Here is a 20,491-nt window from a genome sequence, read left to right as displayed (position 1 = left end):
CTTCAGGATGTCTATAACATATGTATGTCCTGTTTAGAGTAACTTGATTTACCATGTGTTCACCACTTGCTGGATTTAAATTTCAGTTTCCTTCTTACTACACAGTGTGTGGTGTAACATTTCATACCAAACAGTACTTTCTGTGTGTCTGAGTCGTCTAGGTAACAAGTGAAACAAAATATGGCAAAATGTAGTTTCTTAAACATTTGGGTAATTATGTTCAACTCCTTGGTAGCAGAAGACGAGAAATCTTTTCAAATTTAATATGTATTGTCGTTGTTGAACAGTTTCTGTGAAAATCCTGGATTAAAAGCATTTGATTCACTAATAAATACTGGCAATGTTGGATAATTTTGACCAAGTTTGTCACATCCACAATTCTGTTGAATTCATCCAGCAGGATAGGATATCTAAGATACGGATATCAGGGACAGAATGAAAATACCATACATGAAAAATGAAATGATATAGCTATTGACTTTAGTGTGTACATTACAGGGGGGATATCAGTATCATAGCATACAGTTGTACACTTTTATAACCTTTGGTATACTCACCTTGTTGAACCCCTATGTTGTTGTTATTACAAATCATCTAATTTGACATGATCTGTCAAGTACAGTTTCGTGACATGAGAACATAATGACATTTCTATGGCATACTCCCAACAGTGACACCCACTCAAAATTGTTCAATAATATGTATCAATATTTGTTTTGCCTGCTGGATCCCCAAAAAGGGGATTTTAAAAATCTGTTTTTAGATATAATTTACTCAGTCTTAGTCATGTTTGTTGAGTGGGAGCATGTTAGAAAACCCTTGGAGCTGACACCCACTAAAATATGTTTAGTGGGTGTAAGCTGCAAATACATGTACAACACCAACAATTTTCACCTTAAACTATTTTTAAGGTGAAAATTATTGGTGGCTGTGCATGTATTTCATCCCAAGATGAGATCTTTTGAATTTGTTGATAAATTTTGTAGTCATTCATATCATCTGAAAGGGGAGCTTAGTTGAAATGTTAAGATTGACACCCACTCAAACAATTTAAAACTACATGTATAGTATATGAATCATGATAGATCAAAATTGTAGGTATGTTGTTTGTTTTTCAGAAAAGGAGTTTTGTGACAAATTCAGATTTCTAATTGCTTGAAGGGAGGAACCAGCTTAGTTGAAACCTTTTGGAGCTGACCCCTTCTAAAAAAAATTCAAATTCAAATTGCTGCTACTGTTTGTTCACAAGATGGAGGAATTTTGAATCTATTTTGAAAAATTCTACTTTGTTGATCATTTTTCTGGAGGGGGGAGATTAGCTTAAACAATCTTCGAAGTTGATTACCTTGTCGAATATATTGATAATCATATCAAAATTGTTGCTACTGCGTTTGCTCACAAGATGAATTCTATTTTTTACTCATTTAGCTATAGAGGCAGCTTAGTCAAATCCCATTGGAGTTGATTCCATCTTGAAATATTCATCAGCTATATCAGAACTGTAGCTTAATATTGATCCTTAGAAAGGCAGTTTTAAATCTGTTTAGAGAAAAATTCTACTTTGTTCATTATTTTCTGGAAGGGCAGCTTAATAATTAAATTCATGTACTTAGTTGAACCCCTTCACAAGTTGGATAGATTTTACCTCCATGAATTTATTTTTGTCAATACATATTATCACTTTGAGAGTCTGACTACATGTACCTTTAGTCTAGAAGCTATCCATGGTTTCAATTCTGTTCTATCTCTCCCCACCCCCCAGCCTAGTCAAATGGATATATGTAAAACAACATTCTGTGCTAAATTTTAATCCAGTTGGCGCCCAATGACATTATCAGATCCATGTGACTGACATTCAAACTTGAACTTGAAGGTGGCATGATGATGTAAATATAATTTGCATATCAGAATCGTGTTGCCCAATTACTGAATACTGAATACTTTATTTCGCATTTAGAGGCTATCAGCCTGAAACACATATATGAACAAATAAAGCAAGACAAAAAATAAAATGATTGCATACGTACATGGAATGAAAATTACAAGTATTAGTATTTGATGATTACTACTGACATGGGCTGTTCACACTTTTGTCTGCATATGGTCAAGGTAGATGTTTGTCAATATCTCTAGGGTAGATGTGGAGAGAGGGATTGAAGGGAAACGAAACCACGGATGGCTTCTAGACTAGATTATCCATTGGTAGTCTGGAGCTATGTTTGGTATCAAAATTTCAAGATCTCACGAGATGAGACAGATATGATTTAATACCACGTTAGCCTCTAGACTAGCTCATGACATAGACCATAGTATCAATGAATAGATGATTTTGAAGACTCCATCAACAAACATAAACAAATGAGAGTTCAACTACCGGTCAATAGTTGAAAATATGTTTTGAAACTTGTTTTCTCTGCCAAATAAAATGATAGTACCAGCTGATTTTCAATTGAAGTATGGCGTGACATACAGACTGATTGTATGTGTATACCATGTCATTCACAAGCCATTCACATCAATGGCTGTGGAATGCTACATACCAAAAATAATTCACTCGTAAAGTTGTTTACATGTGTCGGCTGGTCATGAAAGGTCAGTGTGTTCCCAGGTTAGACATGTAGAATGAAAAGACGTCATAGGGCATACCACCGACAGTTGTTATGAAAATGAAAGCATCAATTGACGGTACAGTTGTTCAAAACACAATGTGAGGTACACCCAGCATAGTGAAATTTAATGAGAGCCACACCTCTCTCATATATTCCACCATAGATTTTAACAAATGAATTAAAAAGACCATTGAAATCACAATTAAAATACTCAGCAACAGTAGTTGCCAGACAACTAAGTTTCCTCACTTTTTTAAATATAGTATTTTCTTCACCTGGGTGAAATAAATTTTGGTGAATTATGATATTGATGATTTATTAGTGTCATTCATATAAAATTTAAACCTTTACTGGTCTAGTGTGCCAATACTCTATTCAGCAGATTCAAGCATCAGCTTCTAAAAATAGGTACATTTCTTAGTATTTGTAAAGTGTAGGTAGAAAAGTAATAAAACCAAAGTCCAATATTTGTACATGAAGTAGACTCATAATATTGTGTGGGTGTATAAAGTGTGATGAACCACACCCAACAGTTGTACCAAGTAGCTAATTGTCCCCACAGGAAATACATCACCAATGACTAGATACAATTAATTAGTCATTGCTTTATCAATATTTAATGAAAATGACAAAATGTTGTCTATTTTAATTTCCTATGCTTCAATTTTTTCACTGTTGAACCATAAATCAATATATATTACTCTAATAGTATGTAAAAATTATGTTGGTTACCAGGGATTTGTATGAGTTGAGCTCCGAGATTATTGTGTGATTAACTATTTATTTTACCAAATTGATGGAGGTACCTGGTTGTTACCAAGGTTTTCTAACTGTTGTAATGAGAAGTGAATGTAAAAGAAATATGAATTCTAAATTCTGTGAATGTGCTGATATGTGATACTAATATGGGCAAATTTGACCTCTTTCAGTTTCAACCCCCAGCTGGAAATAATACCTAAAAAATATATTTGTAACAGAATACTTCCTTAGTGTATCATTAAGGTATTTGAAAATAAACAAGGTAAACATTTACAGAAAGTGAAATTATGCTAACTAAAAAATGCAAACATTTCAGTGTACTGAATAGTACCGTATTTACTCAAGGTATTTAAGAGAGTATTATGAGTATTAAGTCACTGGTTTTTTTCTGGGGAAAACCCAACAAGTTGCATTGTGGGTAATATTTTATATCGTGCATAATGCCTTAAGGACATTCACAAGCTGTAGATTGACGTCATAGAATGCTATCTTTACGTAAAACATTTACATTTCATTAAACAAGAACATTTTTTTTTTATCTTGCATTATGAAATGATTTCAAGACATCAATCAATAATAAAATATGACCTGTATCAACCCTATGTTATTAATCACAAGAAATTTGAAAGAAATTAACGCAACAAGAAAATGTTTATGTTAATGTGTACACGTTTGGTGATAATGTATTGTGAAACATTCAGAATGAAAATATCACACGATTCTCTCTCTCTCTCTCTCTCTCTCTCTCTCTCTCTCTCTCTCTCTCTCTCTCTCTCTCTCTCTCTCTCTCTCTCTCTCTCTCTCTCTCTCTCTCTCTCTCTCTCTCTCTCTCCATTTTTGTAATAAAAGCAAATATGGATGAAAAACAATATCTAATTTCTGATTCTTGTATTTATATTCTGAATTCATACAAAGAAAGAGTTATTCTCTGTTTATTCACATCATGTCTTATTACGTTTTGTTAACAAAAATATGAGGCAAAGGATAAATAATGAACACTCAAGGGCTTGATATGATTATTTTTGGAATGACAAAATTTATATTCTGAATTCGTCCATACAAATAGAGAGGTTATGTAAATATTAGGTTTTTGTGAATGAAATAAATGAAGCAAATGCGAAAAATGAAAAACAAATACTCAAGGCTCTGATATGATTATGTGTGGAATAACCAAATTGTTAAAACATGAAAAACAAACTCTGATGTTATTATATTTGGAATAGTTTCTATGACCAAATATAATTACATTGGATTGGTTAGAGCCAAAAATAAATAGAACCCAGGAATTGAACAATCTATTGATACCCTTAGATGTAATTAGTGGACCAAATACCATCCAAATATAGCCTTCACTTGGCATTCCAAATTTAATCATTGATGTAAATTAGATGAAGAAATGTGAACAAAGGAAATCAACAGTTGATAATTAAATGAAGCTATATCAAAGAAAGTAGTCAAGCGTATCTATTCTATTATAAAACACTGTGTATAAGGACTAGAATGTATGGCTTGGTAAGATACTGTACTTAATTGGATATCATATTAAAATTGATGATGAAATTACTGACATTTCAGTGGGAGTTGTGCTCTACTTCCATGTATATTTATATAGATTAAATGTAGCCATTCTAATATCCGACAGTGTCATGACATTTATATGGTAGATGAAAAACGGATGAAAGCATACTGGTGTGTACATATATGTATACAAGCAGGCAGTGACATATACTACACATACACATGAGATATACTGACACACACATACATACACACACACAGACACACACACACCCAACACACACATACTCACTCAACACACATGTACACACACCCAACACATACAACACACAATCAACACACACGCACACACAACACATGCACATGCACACAACACACACCCAACACACACACACACACACACACACACACACACACACATTACCATACACACACGCATGCACACACACCGAACACACATACAACACACATACAACACACAATCAACACACACGCACACACAACACATGCACATGCACATGCACACAACACACACATAACCATACACACACGCCCAACACACACAACACACATACAACACAAGCAACTTGACAACTGCCCATGTCACAAAGATGAGGTTTGAAAATTCACTGCGCATAATTATTTGTACACAGTAGTTTTATTTGAACACATTCTGTGTCTGTTGTACACATTATTATTATTGATTGTCTATTTCACCCAGACAACAAAACAACTAAACAGAGAAAGAAACTAGTAAACTAAACTGTCATTATTCCCTTAAATTGTAATAATTTTATAACATTCATCACAGCAAGTGTGCTCTACTTGAATATTGCAATCCCATAGTACTCCCACGCCTAATCACACACAAGACTTACGCTGACCTTGTATTTATTTTTAATCTCTCTTACCTTTAGAAACATACACCTGTAATTTATTCAGATTCCATTTATTATTTTTTATAAAATATACATATATCTTAGTTAATATGGTAAATTTAAATAAAACATTCAAAGATAAATAAAAGATTAATTTGAAGGAAAAAATAGCCTGAAGGCTGAATTTAAAAAAAATTGCATATAATTGCCAGAAAAGTGCATATAGCGAGTAGCTAGCAAAAATAACCTACTACTTCGCAGTGTTTTGCTAGCTACTTTTTTTGGAATTTGTGGTAAAATTCTTTGTTTCAACCACTATATTTCAATCAGTGAGTAGATTCATGGGTCTTGTTTGTAAATATTACTGCCTACTTTTCACATTTGACAAGCTACTTTTGAAATTAGCACCATGTACTTGCATTGTATGTTATTAAGAAGTGAGTACTCTATAGAGGTACGTATCGATATTTACCTGGAAAAAAGACCGAAACATAAATCGTGATTGTAAGAGACATATTCCTCTTAAGATTTTAAGCACATGTACATTTTGTCTGGTAATGAATCAATATGGAGTGTCTTTGTCTACTCATCACCATTCTTCAAATGTCAGAGAAATGGACTTCAAATGAAGTCTTGAAACTATCTTGTCTTGTGTGATGTATTCTACAGATTCTTAAACGAGCCTATAAAATGAATAATTATGTACTTTGTGTCTTGAATTACATGTCAATGACAGTATTTGTATTTTTATGGTGTTTGATAAGTGCGTGTGTCTTAGTGTTTTTGAAGGACTAAATTTAGAATTTGTGCATGTGATGTTATTAGTATCAGTACTGTATTGGGGTTTTAATGATTGAAAAAGCTATTTTTAGTTTGGCATACCAGTGTAGTGGTATCAAAAACATAATAAGGGAGGTTTGGTTGTATTTTATTACGTCTGGCAAAAATTGAAGTCAGTCATATTAAAGAGAATAACATGTATAAAGTAAAACCTGCTCTTCGTCAAATGTATCAACAGTGATATCGTGGACCCAAATTTTGACATTGCTACTAATGCTAGAGGGTCTATTGCTATCTCTCACCTAATAGAGATACCCTATCTTGTTGTAAATTAATGGGTAGATGGGTGGTCTTCAAAATGAAAGTTTTGCACAAAATAGTCATGTCTATTACTTTGATAGCCTAAAGTAATAAAAATTTTATTATTAAAATATGACTTCCAGAGTTATTGTCATAAAAAGTAATGTTCATGTATGTAAATATCATATAAACAGTTATTAAATTCTAAAAATACTTATGTTTTGTTACAGGACCTGGTGAAAAGTCATCTCATGTACGCTGTACGAGAAGAGGTTGAAGTTTTGAAAGAACAAATCAAAGAACTGTTAGATAGAAATACTCAGCTTGAAAAAGAAAATAACATGTTACGACAACAACAACAAACGCAACAGCAACAAGTTGCAGCTCAATCAACGGCCCCAGCAGTGCAGCAACCGCAGTTACAAACGACGAGCCAGTCCAATCAGACAGAGCCATCAGCGGCAGTAGTGCAGGCTGTTCTTTCACAGCAACAACATCAGTCGTAGCAAAAAGTGTTGCAGTAGCTAGGATGTAGTGGTAGTTGTTGTAGCTGATTGGAGAGAACACAGGAAAAACGTTTACGCTAAGGCTTCGCCTGGCTGCTTTTTCAGCGAGCTTGAAACCAACCAGATATTTCTCTATTGAGCATTGGATTGTCTCTGACTTTCAGTGCCATGTTGAGAATCTCTATACATTGAATTTTTCCAGCTCATGGTGTAAGCATCAATGGTGTATGCTTTCATATGCAATGCATTTGCACCAAATAAATGTATTCACACAGCAAACAATGCAACGCTCTGAGAGTTTGTAATGTCCAGTATATGGACACGCTAAGTATGTGATTCCTTGGATTCTTGGAACTACAGGTATGGATTAAACCCTGTCATCCCCTATCTAAGTAATGGTGCCACCTATTCTACAAAAAAAACAATAGGAATGAGCCAAACTATTACTGTATTAGGGGTGACCAGGTGAGAAAAGTGCAAGGACAGATGTGTTGTTGGCAGAATAATGAAGCTTGTCTGGTTTTCTAATTTATAACCATTTCGTGGTTTCGGAACCTGTTATAGAAAGAACATCAATATACAGCAAAAGCAATGAATACAAATTTAAAATGATCATCAAAACTCATCCAGACACTTTCCTGTGTTCTCTCCTCTCAATGTATTTGAAATGTATAGAGAAAAAGAAGCTTTATAGTTTTACAAAATAATGTATTTTTGAATTTTTGTTTTCCAATTATTAAAATTCGCAGACATTATTATTATAATAATTGTGATTGTGCTGCAAACAAAACTTTATTTTAAATCAGTTTTACAGCACACCAAGAGAAGCAAAATTTTTTGCAATTTTCAATTTTCAGAAGGAATGATACTGTTGAAAATTAATTTACGGAAATATTTAGCAGTGAAGGAGACTTACATAGTTTCATTCAACAGGATATTTTATGGCTAACGTAGCTCCTCTGTAAATATATATTATGCATTTTGTCCACACTGTTAGCCTGTTTATTGTTTATTTTTTGTTTCCTTTAAATTAAAACATGTCATACTTAAGTCGACTTGTATTTAGTTTTAGTTCCATATATATTGTATTTTGATTAGTTTTAGATTTTAAGTCGTCTGATAAAAAAACGCCAAGCCTTTCTTCTCTTTATTGTTCAGTATTGTCCAGGCTGTGCCTTGCTGTTAATGCCATTTTGCAGCTCTATGACAACTTTTCCCAACACAGAATCCGATGAAGCAACCAGGACATCATCATATTCATGAATATTCATGACTTCAGTTATGAATACTAATTATATATATATTCTATGAATATTAATTAGGACAGGCATGAATATTCATGAGTTCAGTTATGAATACTATTTATATATATATTCCATGAATATTAGGGGTAATTTGTTTGTGAATAACCACCAGATATTGGGTGGTGGTGGGGATGGGTGGTACATGTAATTGTTGAAATTATGGCAATTTCTTTTCATTCTTGACCAGATAAAGGCATATGTTGCAATAGCGTTAAATTTTTAGAAATTACCCTATCTGTGAATTTGATATTGTCATACAACACTGGCAGTAGTCAAAAAGAGAAAGGGCTGTTACCTAGACAACCATCCAATACTCCAAATGTTGCTGGATTCTGTGCATGGTAAAGTTGGAATAAGTGAAATCTAAGCTGTTCAAGGCAAACACTTGAACTATATTTATAAACTACATGTTACAACACAGCCGTCTGGTTACAAATGTTTTGCAAAGTAATCAATTCTTGGCTTACTGTACGTGTCAATTCAAATGATGTAATGCAGGGATACCCTACTCAGCAGAGTAAGCTTCCCACCCCTGTATTCCTAAATGGCATGATCCAAGTGGTCATAAGAAAGTTTTGAGATATAGGAATGCTATGGTGCTGGTACAACAGTGACATAGATAACTGTGAACAATTTTCTTGCTTCAGTACTGTCTTCGCAAACAAAGAGAGAGAAAAAAAGGGAAAAAAAGCAATAAGCAGTCATGTGTGTCATTGTTTTGTTGAAGCCTTCAATCACTCATAAATCAAATGTGTTCTTTTCAACTCATCTGCCAAAGAATTGTCACTGTTGTCACCAGGTTGGCAAGAAAAATGGTCTATTTTTGGCTGTCATCAAAACAAATGCATTTGTATTAAAGGATGCCTTGAAATGTTAAGAGAGAAATCCCTTTGTGATAGTTGAAATTATGAAAGCCATTGAGCCTTTTCAGTGTATGGTAGTTGAGATTGTTTGAATTGTGATTGTATTATCTGTGGAATATGAAAAGAACTTATCAGACACTGGGGGTTTGTAAATCAAATGACATGTCATTACTGTGCAATCCTCAATTGTTGTCTGATGTATGTACCTACCAATTTAGCTCATCTCAAATGTGTATTTGTATATGCATATTATAATAACAAAACCTTCAAGAGACAGTGCGCAGAATGACAATCCGTGTCTCAGATGTTGTGAGGTTATGCTGCCAGTATTCTGTGATAGACTTAAATTGTTGATCCAAACTTTCAAACTAACAGTTCCGTGCATATTGTGAAATTTTCATCAAGTGCAGACATTAGTGATATTTTGAGGTCTCTCGCTAATATTTGCGTAGAGCTTCAAAATTTCAATAAAAATCCAGCAACATGCAAAATATTGAGCCACCAGTATGTCATTCAACTGTTTCCATACATCTTGTATCCGTCGGACCCAGCTGTATATACTAGCATTCACTAACTGTACTGTATATGCAAACCTTGCATTCTCTTTGATTCATATGATAGTAAATAGAAAGTAAATTACAAAAATGCAAATGTAACTGCAATAAGATTAAAAATTGGTGTAAAATGAATTTATAGTGCAAAGTTAAAAACAAAATTAGAATGTTAGATGGTAGTTTAATTAAATTAATACGTAGTCAGTGTCAGAAAAAATGGTAAATTTACCTGAATAATTCAACAAAAAAGGTGCTAGTTTTTTTGTTTGTTCAAAAGGTACTTTTGTTGGTTGTGGGGCCCATACATCATACGGTGTACAGCAATGTTGTAGTTTAAATTCAAACTCTAGAATTTTTTGAAATTTTAAGAAGTAAAAAAAATGATTAATAATTGTCAGTTAACAGGAAGTTATATTAAACAATTTTTTTCCCTAAAGATGCTTCCCGCAAAATAAAGTGCAGTGATCTTAGGTTTTCCACTCGAGTTCCAAAAAGAGACTATCTTTTTGAAATTACGAAAAACAAATCATAAGAATTTAGTCTGTTTAAAATTGTAGAGAGTTCAAAATGCAATGGATTCCCTTTCTGTTCAGGTCAACTGTGCAGTGTATTTCAGAATTCTACAGTAAAACTGGGCACTTCTTGAAAAAAAATCCATTCTAGAAATTGGATTTTGTGAAATATGACATGACTAGCCAGATAGTTAAAATTATTGAAATATTCCGAAAAGAAATCCACCTAGCATTGCTTCTGATTATAAGGCAAGCATATTAAAACTAAATTTTGAAAGAAAGAAAAACGTACTAACTGTAACTGTCAGCCTGTGGTTTGATGCCGAATAACTGCGAAATGTTGTGTTTGTACCAAAGAAGAGGCACTGTGGTAGAGTTAACTTAAGGATATATTTACTGTAATGTTTTCAAGTGTATGCTTGAAGCTTTAAAATGTTAACAAAGCCACTAAAACATTGAAGTATATAAAATTCAATTTAATTCATAAATATCTTGAATTGTGCCAATGTCAATTTACAGTCAGCGTTTTGTCCATTTTCCCCAAAAATATTGTTCCAGATTATTACTCCGATTTGTTATCTGTGCCACCATGGACTAGTCTAGTCTGTTTTTGTAGGGGGACACAATAGTGATGTTTGTTCTATCAATATGAAATTATCATGGTGAAAACCCCAGGGTGAACACACATGACAGAAAACGTGATATTAGGTGGCCTTGAGTCTAACTGTCTTATGAATAAGTTATAAGCGATTGAGATTATCGTTCCGACTGGACTAGTCCATTATGGTAGATTAGGGGTGATATTTTGAGTATTCTTACTGTTATTGCTAGATTTAAAGAATGGCTGTATTTCACAGTCATTTCCAGACCGAATGATTTTGCAGGATATGTAGTGTTCTGCAATGCAATGGATTGAAAAGGTGGTCATAAAGTTATACCAGTCAGCTAATTTTGTATAATATGTATCTAAAGAAAGAATTTGGGGTACTCAAAATACGCATTTTGAAATATGGAGAATGAAATTGACAAGGTAGTCATAAAGTTATACAGTCAGCAAATTTGTACAAATATGTATCTAAAGAAAGAATTTGGGGTACTTGAACACAGTTTGAAATATGGAGAATGAAATATGGGGATGAAATCGTACGTGTTATAGACGACATGATGTGTCATATGGTACTACCATAGATGTTGTTGAGAAATGTGTCTCCAGTGTCAGTGGTAGTACAAATGTGTCTCCAGTGTCAGTGGTAGTACAAACGTGTCTCCAGTGTCAGTGGTAGTACTTTCTTATTGTATATCTTCACATCAACACAACAGACAGCATTATTATAGATGTATGAAGCAACAGCAAGATATAAAAACCAAACATACCTTACAGTTGAAAGCCCCTTTCTATCTTAATACTGCTTGTGTCAACTTTATACGATTCGACAACCTCTTCTGAGGGTACATTGTGTATAGTTACTTCTCAAATCCAAAACCTTATGATTAATGTGTCCCAACATAACATCTCTTTGTGAACTGAACATTGTGATGTATACAAGCATAGTGATTGTGACAATAGATGTAAACTCAATCAGGCAGTTATTCAAAGACTTAACCCTTTTCAGAAAGTGGAAAATATTTGGTTGTATTACAAGAAGTTGATGTTCATAAGCCAGTTAACATGCAATGCTGCCTAGAAGTAAAGTAATCCTGATATAGTATAAATGCATAATAACACCTACCAGTAGTATATCAAGTTTAATTACAATCAATTCTTTTTGAATTTGTACATGGAAGGGAGGATGTGATGTTTTTATTTCTGTATCAGAGAATTTACTGCTTGAATGAATGCAGGATAAATTAAAGGTGAAATAAAACCTTAGGAACTGTTGAAGAGGAGAGACCAAGTATTCTATTTTTAGTGTTGTAGATAAAGAAGTGAGTTGTTTTTTCAAATGAAATAAAACAATATGCCTGCCAGGCCAGAGATTGCCTTGAAATGTAAAACTTTTGTGTTGGGTTTGATTTTCTTTCTCTCTGTTGGTGTTTGTAAACTGAGTTTGTGGTGAATGGGTGTAATTGCGTACATTTGTATGATTTGGTTTTGTACATTGTGTATGTGCATGTTTCTGTCTGTCTGTCTGTCTGTCTGTCTGTCTGTCTGTGTGTGTGTGTGTGTGTGTGGATATATTTGCAAAGGTGATTCAAAGATTGATTTTAAAATGCAATATGTATCATTCTTGTACGTTGTAGTCTAAGGGGCATGGCTCAGTGGCTGGACTGAAATGTCTCTTGTGTCTGAGAAGTTCTGCATATGATTTGAAGCACGTAGGTGAAGGCTGCAGGGAGATAATGAGATCATCATGAAACAAACTGAAAGTGCACGAGTGTAATCCAAATTAAGAGAAAAAGTTCATGATTTGTTTTGACAAGAAGCCCAAGAATTTTCCAATTGTGTCTTTCAAACTAGACAATTGCACTACCTATCTGTAGTTCCATTACATTGACTAATCAACAGAAAGTAATTTGCCTGTTATGTACTGATTTGGCAAGGTTCATGTCCCTTTGTTGAATACTAAAATCTAATCTGTCCATATATACATACACTGGCGCCAGCTGACGAGACTGATGCAATGTTCACTTTAGTACCATTTTGGCCTCTAGAGGGCTCCCTTCATGTACCCATCCAGAATTTTTCAAAGCACAATATGGGAGTGTTTGTTCGCTTCATTTACAAACAGATATTACTGTAAGTATGGGTAAACAAGATTACCCAAACTATAAATCTCATGTATCTATCATTTGTAGCAACATAATTCATAGTGATATGCAAGATTTAATATGTGTCTCTGTGGTTTGGAAGTCTTGTCTTAATTTGTGTCTGCATTGCTTGTTACATTGGCTTCAGTACTCTTGTATGAGCTGAATCCTATATCTCTATTTATGTTTGTGATGGACTTAAAAATATGAATTTCTTTAAGTGTGTGTGTGTGTGTGTGTGTGTGTGTGTGTGTGTGTATGTGTGTATGTGTTATATGTGCCATGCAAATATGACCAGTAGACATGCCTGGCAGACTAACAAGAAAGCCCAGCTGGCTAATCAAGTGGTTCATTGCAGCTCTCAATAGAGTAATTAAAAACAGGCCTGGGACACACACAGATAAAACTGGTCAAGTATAAAAGGAATTGAATGATAAAACACTAGATATTTTTGGTGCTAGAATTATCCTAAAATATTTGTTCACATTAACATGAGTGACTCATGATACATTAAACTCAATTAAACTTGACATCACAGGTGTCCACAGGTAAAAGCCTTGCCTACCTGCCAAATTCACAAACCTGGACACTAGAGGGCAGTCTTTAAAAAGAAGAATCCTACCCATTGAACCAGTTTTCTGAGCTACTTTCATACATAATGTTCTGCTTATGCTAAATTGCCTTTAGTTCTCCTTGCAGACAGAGTAAGTTGGCACACATTTCCACCTAGATTTTTGAATGTTACAATGTACTAGGCTACTATGTACTAATCTACTGGCTAGATCTGACTATGCTAGTCCACTCACTCGCTATTGAACTCCCAGTATGGCAGGGTCACAAATCCAGCCACTAGACAGGTTCTGTACTTGGACGCAAGCGGCAACATTGCTGGCAATCATTACTCAATAGACAATTATCTACACTGATTTGTATTCAAGTCCAATGTCTACACAGTTTGACAGTGCCTACATTGGGTGATACACAAACGACATAGGCAAGCAAAACAGGATGGGTATATTTTTACAAACCAGAGAGATGTCCATTATTTACACAATTAGTACCCTAAACTAAAGTTGACACAACCCTGCTGAAGGCCAACACATGTTTAACATGAGAGCTGCCTTTTTGTTTGTGTGTTAATATGTCTGTTGAAGGTATTGGTTAGTGTGCTGTGCACAGCTGCATTGCATAATTTATGTCATTGTAATGGTTAGTTTATTGCACTAAAACTGACAACAAATTTTGAGGAAAGACTGTGATCAATTTTAGAAAAAAGTGTGTCTATTACATCTACCCATCCAAAACACTTTGACCTGGTTTTAGTTAGAGTAATAATTTTAATTAAAAAATATACATGCAATTTAAAGGCAAAGTCAAGTCAGGCCTATTTCTGCCTTTAGTATATTTGTATTTATTACAACTATTGTCTTGTGTAACAAAGGCAGAAATAACCCTGACTGGACTTTTCCTTTACAAAAATTATTGGACACGATCTTGAAGATTTGATGTAAAGCTCAAAGTGTATTCAAAATCATGCCACCAATCACAAATTATCAATGCCACACATGTGAATATAAGTGGAAAGTTTTTGATTTTATTAATAATCCTTTTTTGTACAATGAAATATATATCTTATTATGAGAGAGAACTAGACAGAAAAGTGGAGAAAAGACAGAAAGTGATTTAAAACATCATCAAATTGGACTGGCGGTGATGATAAAAAGCACACTGGTTTGTCGATCTTCTGTCCAAACACCACACTTCTGTGACTAAGTTGTACTTGTTCCACAGCGTCATCTTTTTCAGGATTAGGCTTAAGACAAAGTCTGGTCAAAGTGAGTCATTTTCCAACAGATTCCCTCCAAGTAAGAATACCATGGTATCTTATCCCAAACGGATGGCTTGGATAATCTGGAAAAGAGCTGGAATAGCAGGAAGAGAATGGAGACCATATTAATATATACTTCCATCATCTCTACACTCTACAGTACAAGCATTAGTTTTTAAGATACAGTGTGGAGTACCACACCTAACAATTAGCAACAGATAAGACTGATTTGAGTTGAACAACACAATGTATCTTACAGTCTATATAAGCCTTTGACTCTTTGAGATTAAGACATTTAACCAAAACACACAACATAATAGCCTGTCCTTTTTACTCCATTTTGGATCATGCTATTTATTATGTATCAAATCTTTAAAGTGATGTTATCATGGAATATGTTCATACAGATCTTAGGAGCAACTACTGTCCTTCATCCCTGTCACAGTATAAGCCTATATGCCACTAGAGTATAAGAAGATTATCAGAGGTAAGGTTGTTGTAATAGAATACTTTTGTTTGTTTGCAAAATTCTGCCTATATTCATACATTATGTAAATATATGAAAATTTCCATATAAGAGAATTTGATATGAAACACATTATGATCATCACTACAGGAGTTGTTATTGTAAGTGGCATATTATCTGGCAGCATTTCAATGTTTTCAATACTTATCCAATATCAACAGCACAAAATTTGAAATTCACTGTATTGTATTGTATTAAGACAACAAAGCATTCCAATGTGATGAAAATTGACCTGTTAAATATTGTCTTTAAAATTAGTTAATTGCTAATGTTATGTGATACAGTCAGATTATATGGTAAACCAGTAACGTCATCATCTGGGAATTTCAAGCTATGATGGTTTTCACATTGTATGATACAAGTTCCCCTTACAAGGTACAGTCATTATAGACATGTAGTTCCCTCCCAGTTTATTTTTGGAACCTATAAATGCATTTTGACATAATTTTGTTTCTTCAAATTTTACAGGGCTCTTCTGAGAAGATTGCACTGAAGAAAACTATGTTAGGAAGGTCATTGCCAATTGTCATCATAAGATTTGTAAGCATCTGAGGTAGATCACATCTGGATGAAATAGATGCCATACTCAAGGAGGGAGCAAATCGTGTTATTTACTAAATCAGCATAATGACCATCATTCTTAGAATAGTATCATGTAGTGTATAGAATACCATGCATACAATTATGTTGGCAACTGTTATACAATATTGTACTGACTGAAACACACCATGGCAATATCAGAAGTATCAAATCTAAAGATGTACTTCTATAAATTATAAATAAATTCACACACACACACACACACACACATATTGTACAAATATATACTGTGACAGATGACAGAATATTGTACTGAGACACATGGCATATATTGGCCAAAAGAAATTGGAATGGACATCACATGAAACTCTTGATTTTTAACAAAGTCTTCAATCCACATTTTTCAAAATGCAACATAAAAAGTATATTTGACTGAATGTTATGCATAATCTAATACCAACTACCATGAAGCTTTGTACATGTAAGGTAATAATTCAACAGTTGGCAAATAGAATTTTATCGTGAGTCTGCAAGAAATGAATGCAAACCAATTATAAGCATGTTTATAGCTGTTTTACACTTCCTCATTGGCAGAAAATGTTTTCTATAATTCACATTCAATACAAGGAACATGCATGAGTTCTGAAAGTGGGAACTCATTACCAGCATGATGCAATATATTAAGTATGGTTAAAAATATTGTAATTATGGAATATATTCTGCTGCGTCACACTAAGTGCATTTTTTTCCTATTCATCCTGACATAAAAGGGAAGACTTACATGTTGATCACTTTCTAACCTATGCCTATGGTACAACAATGCACAATTTACAGTGTTGTACTATTTAGATGAACCTTTATTTATTCAAAGGCTAGTACACAAGAAAATGTACTGTTAGTGTTAAAATGTCTCTTACAAATTAGTATTCTTAATGGATTACAAACTAAGCTGTAGTATGCAGTGTACCCTCTAAGCCAATTTGATGTGCCACTGATGCATCAATATTTGGTGTTCCCCTATGTGGTGACTCACAAGAAATGCCAGTTCTTATCATTTTTGACTCACAGCAACAAAATATGGCTATCATTAGAGGGCACACGACTATACCCAATTTCTGTAACCGCAATGCCACAATATAATTACATAACAACAGACTGAAACAAGACAGTGTTATCCTTTTTAAATGGAAAATAATACCACACTTGCAACTCATAAATGTTAAATAATAAACAGTACAGTGTCCACCTAACTAAACATTTGTGTGGATTTTGACACGTTCACCCAACACACAGCTTCTATTGTATATATTCTTTGGCTGGTATTTAATTACAAAGCTGACTGCACAAAATACAATATTCTATTATTCATGGTTTATTCATCATTTATAATTCATAATCTATGTGTATAGTATTATACCTTATCTGAAAGTGAAACACTGCTGGATTCCAATTTCTTACCATACAATTGTAGGATCAAAGGTGAAGCTTTGCTACACGCAGTCTGATTTAATTCTGTTTGCTCAACTTATAGTTACTTGTGTACAAACAAATACCCCTTGGTAGAGAGAGAGGTTGACCACTGCCAATGCACGAGAGACTCAGAGATCAATACAAAGACACTTGCACTCCATCAATATCAATAAGACCAAACAGAACGGTTTTTACCATCCACGATCACAACATTTTACAGGACAGACCAACAGTTGTGGATATTCATATTAACCTACATCAAACAATAGCTATGTGAATGTGAATGTAAACAATCAATATCTAACAGTTTCCAATATAACAACCAGATATACATCAACTACCTGTGTCTACAAGTACAACATTTGTATGTTCAATGCATATTATACAGTAGTGAGTCCACACCCAAGATTTAGGCAATAGACAATAAATAACACAATGACCATTGTTCTCCACTAATTGTATCCTTTTAATTTCTGGGGTGAACACTGGCATTCCTGACAATTCACTGTCTGTACATGTATACATGTCTGGTTAGAAGAATAACAGATGGTCAGTCACTTAAATATGTTGGCAAACCCTCGGTCCCTGTATCTAAAAATAGTAAAAATCGCTCTAGTCAAAATAGTCATTCACGAATCTCTAGAGCTGTGATTATGTCATACTTTAGACTTTGACTTGCAACCTTATCAGGATTCATGTAGTGTACCCTACCCCCCCCCCCCCCTCTAACAGTACTACAGACAAACATTTTTGTGGGTCAAATCATGATAAAACACCAAACTGTGAAGTGTCTCAACATATTGCTGTGTTTTTAGTGATATGGGTGTTGGCTTAGAGGGCACATTGTGAGACAAATGTAGTCCTAAGGGAGATACTGGACTTGGCACTGCATTAAACGATTTGGTCATGTTTTCACTGGAATTCACAACGAACCCTGGCAAGTCTTGATAAGTTGACATGACCTTCATTATTCATCTAAATTCTAACAGCAGAGGTTTGTAATTACTCGGACACATTCTCCTAAAATTATGTACAATTTATATTTTTTTGAAATTAATATGATGATGGTACTTAGGCTTTGATGAACTGACATTTTGCAAACCAGAAACATTCACTCTGACAATTCATTCATAAACAGTTTGAATGAAATATGGTATATATCAAAGGTCATGGTCAATAGGAACTTTAGACTTCTGTCCAATGAGGCACATATCAAAAGACAATTTATATTGTGTTCCTAATTGATGCTGTCTGTAATAAATTAAACAAAATTTCAAAAATGCATGACCAGTATACATAATTTGTATCAATACTATCATAGTTTCTCCCATCATCTTTATCAAATAGTGTCCTATGGAACACAGAATTTGTCATTCTGATGAGGATCATTGACAGAAAATATCAACAGCTCACTGCTAACAGGTTTACTTGTTTGTGCCTTATGATTTTATGAATTCATTTGATATATAAAGCTACTTAAATATTTTTGGTCATATAGTGACCTGTCTGGAAAAATGTGGGTGTAACACTAATAATAGTACATACACTGGCCCTCACTTTGCTCCATATTGAAGTAAGGCACTTTATACAAAAATGTCAATGCCTTTACAATGTTGAATGAATGACCACCAGGTTTGTCATCAGTAGCAAAAACAAATCTTTGTCATTCACTGAGATGGAAATAAAATGATTTGACGAGATTCAAGATGCATCGTGTCAAATGTGGTGTGGTTGACCGTTCTAATTTGATCTGTATCATGAATTTTGACCTTTGAACCATACGACAATGGTGAAGTACTACTACTAGTATTGTACCATATGTCTCAATTCCTTCCAAGAATTCCCTGCTACTACGATATTCACGAAATTGCCAGGAAATGTTGATAAACTACACATTTAGAGACAATGATGTCTTACTGGCGATGAAACCATGCATTAAGATCCATAAGTGGTAACTAATCGTCGTTTTAACTTTTAGAGTGGTCTAGCCACGTACAGGTTGCGATCTATGACGCTTACCTTGTAATCACTAAACATTTTAACAATGAGACCGAGTACATACCTGAACCACAAACAACGAACAAAAATAAACCTAAAAGCCATGGACCAACTGGATATTTTTCTTCTGCTGGTTTCTGGAGTGTAAGAATCAGGAAAACATTGGTCAGTAACAAATAAGTGGAGTTTACGTTGAGTAAATGTGCACACGGAAGTCGTCTTGTTTACGCGTTGAATCGAATTTTAAACGCGATCACTGTACTCGCGCACACAGCGATCGTTTGTAGGAAACTTACCAAACTTTTCGCAACATTTCCCCTCTGTGTAACATTTTTGTTGTATTTCTCACTAGCTACACGCATTCTCTGTTTAGGAGCCATGACTCTAGAAACTTAAAAATGTCAGAAAACAGTAATTTTTCAATGAAGTCAGCTACAATACGTATTGACGCGATCTTCTGTGTCGTCAGAAAGGAAGTGAAACTACACACGTAGCTGATATCCTTTATCCATCCACGTAACATAGTTCCAAATTTATTATCAGACCAAAAGTACAGAACTTCCATTATTTTGATTTACAATAAAATTACATGTTATGATTAACTGAATATTTCTTTACCATTTATAACAGGATTACGGCTAAAAGTTGGAAGATTTCTTATATGTGTTAGCGGAAGAATACATATTTCTTCCGTGCACCACGCCCTTGGGGGAAGTCTACGTGGCTCGTGCTTATCCCATTTGTGATACAACACAAGCCGAACACAAGTCCGGAAAGAATTTCTAGTTTTATGGATTT

General features: G+C 34.2%; 2 protein-coding genes across 2 annotated transcripts in view; one reads left to right on the top strand and one right to left on the bottom strand.

Moving 5' to 3' along the window:
* LOC144442592 (TSC22 domain family protein 4-like) overlaps window positions 1–12,561 on the top strand; it is a 68,805-nt gene extending 56,244 nt beyond the window's left edge. Inside the window, exon 3 of the mRNA XM_078131974.1 lies at window positions 7,075–12,561. Within this exon, the coding sequence (XP_077988100.1) occupies window positions 7,075–7,350 (276 nt within the window). The 3' untranslated portion in view covers window positions 7,351–12,561. The remainder of the gene's footprint in view (window positions 1–7,074) is intronic.
* A 2,344-nt stretch (window positions 12,562–14,905) lies between these two features.
* On the bottom strand, window positions 14,906–20,165 carry LOC144442414 (stress-associated endoplasmic reticulum protein 2-like). The gene is made up of 3 exons (XM_078131757.1): window positions 19,990–20,165; window positions 19,758–19,830; window positions 14,906–15,253 (listed from the first exon to the last, which is right to left on the bottom strand). Exons 1-3 carry the CDS (start codon window positions 20,071–20,073, stop codon window positions 15,216–15,218), a joined length of 195 nt encoding a protein of 64 aa, XP_077987883.1. The 5' UTR covers window positions 20,074–20,165; the 3' UTR covers window positions 14,906–15,215.
* Between the last annotated feature and the right edge of the window lie 326 nt (window positions 20,166–20,491).

Source organism: Glandiceps talaboti, chromosome 11, assembly GCF_964340395.1.
Source record: "Glandiceps talaboti chromosome 11, keGlaTala1.1, whole genome shotgun sequence".
In the NCBI taxonomy this organism is placed as follows: domain Eukaryota; kingdom Metazoa; phylum Hemichordata; class Enteropneusta; family Spengelidae; genus Glandiceps; species Glandiceps talaboti.
Note: the sequence above shows the minus strand (reverse complement) of the source record. Positions and strands in the feature narration are given on the sequence as shown.

Bases quoted from the DNA above. Each gene is read 5' to 3' on its own strand.
- LOC144442414 (XM_078131757.1), bottom strand. From the start codon at position 20,073: ATGGCTCCTAAACAGAGAATGCGTGTAGCTAGTGAGAAATACAACAAA. The intron at 19,831-19,989 runs GTAAGTTTCCTA...CTTACACTCCAG, and splicing joins GAAATGTTGCGAAAAGTTTG to AAACCAGCAGAAGAAAAATA. The intron at 15,254-19,757 runs GTATGTACTCGG...CTGCTATTCCAG, and splicing joins GTTCGTTGTTTGTGGTTCAG to CTCTTTTCCAGATTATCCAA.